Below are 7,431 nucleotides of genomic sequence, written 5' to 3'. Positions count from 1 at the left end.
CGAAGAATGCTGTCAGAATGCATCAGTGGTGTTCCAAATGAGTGGTTATTTCTGTTTTCTTGTTAGGAGGGCCTCACATCAAAGTACAGTTTCAAGCCTTACACCTCATGGTCATGGCACTGCCTGATGCCAACAGGGACACAGCTCAGGTATGTTGTATTGACCTCACGTTTTATCATTGGCTCTTGTTGGTCAGAGGAAATGGCTCAGATGGAAAAGTGAAAAGCAAGCTGAGCATGCTGTAAACCTGTTCCCTTCCATGCTCCCGTTGCTCTTCTCCGGAGGAAGACAAGAAAGAATGTAAATCCTGGAGTCTTCCTTGAACATTTCAGTGTTATTCATTCAATCTGTTAGATAGTGAATGTCTACTATGTGCCAGGCCCTGGGCGAGGGTTAGGATTAGGAAAAGCAAACATGGAAGACTTAAGTAGAATCATGTCAGAAATAAACAAGAATATTATGTAAGTTGTAAAATATAAAACTCTGTGATTGCTGGTCCTCAGCTGCCCACCTCAGTCTAGTGGCAAAAGATCTGAGGAGTGTACTTGGGGAGGAATTTTAAAATCAGTGATTTAATTTTTTTAAATATTCATGCCTTAACATTTGCAAATTCAATTTAAAGAATTCTATAATCTCTGAATTTTAGAGCTTACAAGCTAGGAACTTGTCATTGTATGGATTAGGAAAATTAAACTCAGAAAAGTGATTTCTCCATTAACATATGATAGAACATTTGATAGAATCCTGTTCCATAGTTCTTCATCCCAAATATCCCTCCCTTCATTTCAAATTCATTCTGTTGCTGTATGATGGTAAAAAATCAAAGTTTCTCTTGCTATTTTGATAGTGATTCTGTATACGATAGGGCATTTGTTATAAGTATGATAGGTGTTGAGAATCTTTGAAATGAGGTTAGATGAGTTAGAAAGAGCCAATAATTTTGAGGCAAGTAAACATAATTCTAAAAACAAATATGATTCTCTTTAAAAAATATATTTTATTGATTTTTTTACAGAGAGGGATAGAGTTAGAAACATCGATCAGCTGCCTCCTGCACATCCCCTACTAGGGATGTGCCTGAAACCAAGGTACATGCCCTTGGCTGGAATCGAACCCGGGACCCTTCAGTCCGTAGGCCGACCCTCTATCCACTGAGCCAAACTGGTCAGGGCTAAATATGATTCTTAATGCTGCCTCTTATCAGACATTTTAATTTGATGAGGACCCTTCCTCCCACATAGTGAAAACACCTATGTTAATTATATGTTAATTATATCCTCAATCCAAAGATGGGGGTTGGCTATGACATAAGAACATTTCTCTAATACAATTTGGTAATTTTTCAAAAGCTGGAATTTATTAGTTTTTTACTTTTTCTAAGCAATGATCTTTTATCCAAAAAAAATGCATCAGATATCAGATATCTCAGTTAAAATATTATCTATCCTTTCATATAATTGAGGATGTAGTAATTATCAGGAAATTCATTACATTTCTAACAGAAGATCTTCAAAAAACATTATGGAACTTGTGAAGAATCAATCTCTCTCTCTCTCTCTCTGCCTCCCTCCCCTCTCCCCTCTTCGCTCTATCCTTTGCTCTCTCCCATTCTAAGTTGTGACTGGAACTAGATTGATATTGGTGTGGTGTACATAGAAATCAAGAGCTCTGGCTTAAGAATCAGATATCTTCAGTTCAAATTGTGGCTTTGCTACTTAATGAACTGATGCTTGACAAGGCTATCAATTCTTCTTCACCTTAGTTTCTCATCTATAAAACTATATTAATACTGGTACCTACCACACAAGATTTTGAAATATGATAAAAATCAGTGGATATATATAAAGTACTGAGAATAATGCCTGGCTCATACTAAACCCTCAGATAAATATTAACTATTATTATTCTTATGTGCTGTCCATTTTCTCATTACAAATACTATAGCAGAATTCAAACTTGAGAAACTAAAACGCATCTCCCTTCAGGATTTCAGTCCTGTTGGTGAATTTCATAAGGTCTGATAAACATTTATACTTTGTTGGCTTAGTCAAACGGTTATTACGCTTTCTCAAAGCTTTAAAAAAAAATTTTAAAACAGCTGCATGTAAGCATTTCCCTTTGATCTACTGAAGATTCCAAAATTGAAAAACAATGGAAAAATGATATCCACTAAGTAAAATTTAAATTTTTTTCAATTGTGTTTACATTTGGCCTGAGGAATAAGATACTCACTTTTTTAAAAAAATGAATTTTCCTTTCCCAAGAAAACAGTAGTTTTTAACAGTGATGCTTTAAATTAAGAGTTTTTTTAATTACTTTTCTTCAAAATGAAATTACATTACATGTTATTTATCTTTTTTGAGATACAGTATTTTCTAGTCCTACTTTACTATTTAATTTTAATATTTGTCAAAGTTGTTTAAGATAAAAGAAAATGCAAACTATTATTTATAGAAATTCCACTATAATAAACTCCAAAAAAACTATTCACATTTCTCATCAGCACTTTTAAGCAAGTAAAGGGAGCATGACATTTAGCCATTCTGTACTTCTGAGAATAATCTGACAATTTTCCCGAGGCACAGTAAATGGGTACAGAAATGGATGAAGATGCTCATTGGTGCCTTTTGATAATTTACATTAGTGTGACACGATGCTGTATCTTCTCAGGCCCTCATGACATTCTTCAATAAAGTGATTGCCAATGAATCAAAGAACCGAATGAGCCTATGGAACATTTCTACCATCATGGCACCAAACCTTTTCTTCAGCAGAAGCAAGCATTCTGACTATGAAGAATTACGCTTAGCAAACACTGCGGCCCACATCATCCGCCTAATGCTTAACTACCAGAAAATTCTGTGGAAGGTGAGTGGTAGTGTGGTAACCTTAATGTACTCATTTCAAGTCGACCAGCTCCCTGGAAACAATGGCTCCATGAGGAAGCAATGCCCTTAGTCACAGGGAAGAAATATGAGAATATAATCCCAGGTTACCTGTAGCATCGTTATGCATTCTTTGAGGGCTGCTCCTGAACTTGTCCTCTCTTTTTAAATATGAATTCTAATAGTTTTACTAATTTTTACAAGGACAAATGCCACAGTATACTGAGTGGCTATGAATTACCGTAACGGAAGACAGAATCGACTGGGAATGTTTAATTCAAGTGTTTTCCTTCAGGTCAAGCTATTTTTCTTCTCCAGGTCCCATCTTTCTTAATCAATCAAGTCCGAAGAATGAATGAAGCCACCATGTTGTTAAAGAAGCAGCTCCCAAGTGTCAAAAAATTGCTAAGGAGGAAGACCATAGAACGAGAGGTAATAATAAACATGGATGCAAATGTTACAACCCAGGTTTTTATTTCTCAGGGTGAGGCACAAAGTAGCTTGTCGTTTAGAACCAGAAATTTTATATTCTCACCAAATGCCAGTCTTGTGACTATAAACTTTGTGGAAATTGTGTCCATGGCAGAATACTGTGATCTTTTTGTTTTGCTATGCATTTTGGTTGACGTTTTTGAAATATCTTTCTCATGCTTAGTGTTTTATTCTGTCAAGTACTTTAGGCTAAAATGGTTCTCACAAAAATTGAAAGTTGATGTTTTAGTCCCTATGAATTAGATTTAAGAATTTAAAATATCTGATACATAGAGAAGGAAACTTCTTTAGTGAGTGAATTCTGAAAGGATATCTTAGCCTCAGGTTGTTTTGTGTAAATTCATTGCATTCTGAAGAATATTTGCATTAGCACAGTTTGTATAGAGGCGAATAATGGAAAGAGGTGCAAAATATCCTCATGCTAGGATATTTTCCCATTGTTTTCAGACAGAGTGGAAGGGAGGGAGGTGGGGAAAGGAGGAAGAGAGAGAAAGAAAAACATCAATGTGAGAGACATATCGATTGGTTGCCTCCCGCATGTGCCCTGACCAACCTAGCAGGGCTAGGGATCGAACCCACACCAGAGGTACATGCCCTTGACCAGGAATGCAACCCCAACTCTTTGGACTGCAGGCCAGTGCTCTAATCACTGAGCCAACCAGTGAGGGCTAAAAGAATTATCTTTATTGCTTTAATTTAACTTGAGGAAGATTATGAGTGGCAGGCATATCATTTTACCTTGAGGAGGATAGAGAGATACAATGAAACTCACCTTTGCCCCTTAAAGGAATTTACACCTAATGTAGGAGACAGGTGTGTAGAGAGCTAGGGATATGCATTAGGTGCCAGATCAACTGTGCACACAATGTGTAAGGACCATGCAGAGGAGAAAGAAATGTGCTCCAACGTGGCAAATTGTGAACAGCTTCGTGGAAAAAGTGTAATCCGAGCTGCATGTTGAAGGATGGATAGGATTTTGAAGGGAGAAAAGATGGGAAAGCTCATCCAGGGAAAGGAATGGTAAATGCCAAGGTGGTGAGTGCTGCTGGTTGATTTATCACAATCATCATGAATGGCTGTATTCCCTTATTGCTAATAGGCAAAGTGACTTTAGATCAAGTAGAACCAAGACATTTATATATTTTAAAAAATTGTTTTGAGAAAAATTCACATAATAGAAAATTCACCATTTTAATTATTTTGAAATGTACAATTCATTGGTTTTGATGCATTCACAATGTCATGCAACTATCACCATCATCGGATTCCATAATATTTTCATCATCCCTAAAAGAAACCCCTTGCCAATTAAGCACTCATTCCTCATGACTTCCTCTCCACAGCCCCTGAAAAACATTAATCTACTTTTTGTTCTGAGTTTACCTATTTTGGACATTTCATATAAATGGAATCATACAATATATGGTCTTTTGTATCTTACATCTTTCACTTAGCAAAATGTTTTCAAGGTTCATCATATTGTAGCATATATTACTACTTCAGCTCATATAAGCATCTTTTCGTGTGCTTATTGGCCATTTGTATATCTTCCTTGGAGAAATATCTACCCAGATATTTTCTCATTTTTGTTTGGGTTATTTTAATTTTTATTATGTTGTAAAACTTCATATATTCTATATAGAAAGCCCCTTATCAGATGCCCTGCATCTTGGTGATTATTCCACACCGGTCCACAAAGCCTTCTTCTCTGCTTCTTTTGCACGATATTCCACAGACACATCATAATTTATTTAAGCTACCCCATATTATGAACAGTTAGATGGTGTCCAGGCTTTTGAAGAGTTTTATATCAGTGAATAAACTTGTTTTATGTCACTTTTCAAAAATGAAGTATAGTTGTAGGATAAATATGTAGATTTGGAATTGCTGGGTTAAAGTACATATTTATTTTATAATTTGGTAAATATTCCAAAATATTTTCCAAAAAGATTGTACCAGTTTGTACTTCCAACAGCAGCATATGTTTGTCTTTCCAACATTAATCCTAAAAACTAAATGTGTTTTATTTAGGTTACAAGCCCCAAGACTTCAAAGGTACTACAAAAATCACCCTCTTTAAGAAGAATGGTAAGAAAACAAGTAATTTCCTTTCCTCCCTAATTATTAACATCCTACATAGTATTCCCTGGCTACATTCAGGATATCTGTGTATAATTTTGGTCATGGTAAATCCTTCAAACTTGACATTTTTATTGTGACACAACTAAATGATGATTCAAAATGTGTGGTTAGGCATCTCTACACAAGCAGAAATTAGAAGGAAATGTGATTTTTATGATCACAGGTTCGATAACATCAGGGGTAGGGAATTTATCTTACAGAGGCTTCTGGAGAGTTGGGAGGGGAAGGACATGAAATGAACAAGGGTAGCTTAAGAATACAATCTTGGCTGCAATGAAGCAGGGACACTCTGCCCCATTCCAAGTTTACATCCTGTATGTATATTTTCTACCATTCTCTCCTGGTTCTGCTGGGAATGGTAGAATAGTCCTATAAGAATCAAGCCTATTTTAAAATATTTTGTATTCATTTTCTAGTGCTGCCATAACAAAGTACCACAGACTGGATTACTTAAAACAATAGAAATTCACTCCCCATAGTTTTGGAGCCTAAAAGTCCAAAATCAAGGAATTGGTTTGGTCGATTTCTTCTGAGGGCCATGAAAGCAGAACCTATTCTTGACTTCATTTCTAGATTTTCATAATGCCAGCAATATTTACATTCCTTAGCTTGTCGGTGCATTCCAATCACTGCCTCTGTCTTTATATGCATTCACCCTGTGTATGTGTCTCTGTCTCTTCTCCTCTTTTAAGGATAACAGTCACACTGGATTAAGGGCCTTCCCTACCTGGTCTGAGCTTATCTTAGCTATTATATCTGCAATGACCCTATAAATAAAGTCATATTCTCAGATATTGGGGGTGAGGACTTCAACATACCTTTTGTGGGGAACACAATTCAACACATAACATTCTTTCTAGGGTAGATATTAAATCACTTCACATAAACCTACATCAACAATTTCATCTTTTGAGAATATACAGATTTATAATGATTACCTGAAGAGTAGCCAGACCCTCAAACAAATAGAAACTTGTTTCTATTCACCTATAGTTAGAGAATTAATCATTAAAGCACTCAAAATTTTGAAACAAAGGAATTTTCCAATCAATCCTGACAAAACAGAAATTTCTATTAATTAGAAAGCAACATTTTTTAAATATTTTTTTTTATTTTTTAAAATACATTTTATTGATTTTTTTTCAGAGAGGAAGGGGTAGGGATAGAGAGTTAGAAACATCGATGAGAAACATTGATAGCTGCCTCCTGCACACCCGCCACCGGGGATGTGCCCACAACCAAGGTACATGCCCTTGACCAGAATCAAACCTGGAACCCTTCAGTCCGCAGGCTGACGCTCTATCCACTGAGCCAAACCGGTCAGGGAACATTTGTTAATATGTCATTTAGATGGGAGTTCCAGAGTCCCCAAGCCAATTATGTTACATAAAAGCAGAGACATTCTCTTTCCCAATAGCGGCCCACGTCTGCCCTTCACAGTGTTATTAGCACACGTGGAGGAATCAAGTCTCAAGTGTCCATCTGGAGTTCACTTTGGGCTGACTAAAGAAAAGGGATACTTAAAAAGTCATATTTTCTAATTGATTTTTGACTTTTTCAAGTTGATATTAAAATACATTGAAATATAGAACTCTGCTCACAGTAGGCTTATTTAGAATACTAGAGGCCCAGTACACGAGATTTGTGCACTCAGGAGGGGGTGTCCTGCAGCCCAGCCTGCGCCCTCTCACAGTCTGGGAGCCCTTGGGGGGATGTCTGATTGATGGAATAGGCTAACTCCCCGCAGGAGTGGGCCTAAGCCGTCAGTTGGACATCCTTAGCACTGTCGTGGAGGTGGGCCACTGCACTCACCAGGCGTCAGCCCAGCTTGTGGCTGAGAGGCGCTCTCCCTATGGGAGCGCACTGGCCACCAGGGGGCAGCTCCTGCATTGAGCGTCTTCCCCTTGGTGGG

General features: G+C 37.1%; 1 protein-coding gene across 1 annotated transcript in view; it reads left to right on the top strand.

The window, feature by feature from the left end:
* The window catches only part of ARHGAP28 (Rho GTPase activating protein 28), a 134,959-nt gene that overhangs the window by 118,126 nt on the left and 9,402 nt on the right, over positions 1–7,431 (top strand). The window contains 4 exon segments of the mRNA XM_006761825.2: positions 67–149; positions 2,671–2,868; positions 3,204–3,317; positions 5,409–5,516. Coding sequence (XP_006761888.1) covers positions 67–149; positions 2,671–2,868; positions 3,204–3,317; positions 5,409–5,516 — 503 coding nt within the window.

Source organism: Myotis davidii, unplaced genomic scaffold, assembly GCF_000327345.1.
Source record: "Myotis davidii unplaced genomic scaffold, ASM32734v1 scaffold96, whole genome shotgun sequence".
Taxonomy (NCBI): domain Eukaryota; kingdom Metazoa; phylum Chordata; class Mammalia; order Chiroptera; family Vespertilionidae; genus Myotis; species Myotis davidii.
The sequence above is the reverse complement of the archived record's forward strand: the minus strand, read 5'-3'. Positions and strand labels throughout refer to the sequence as shown.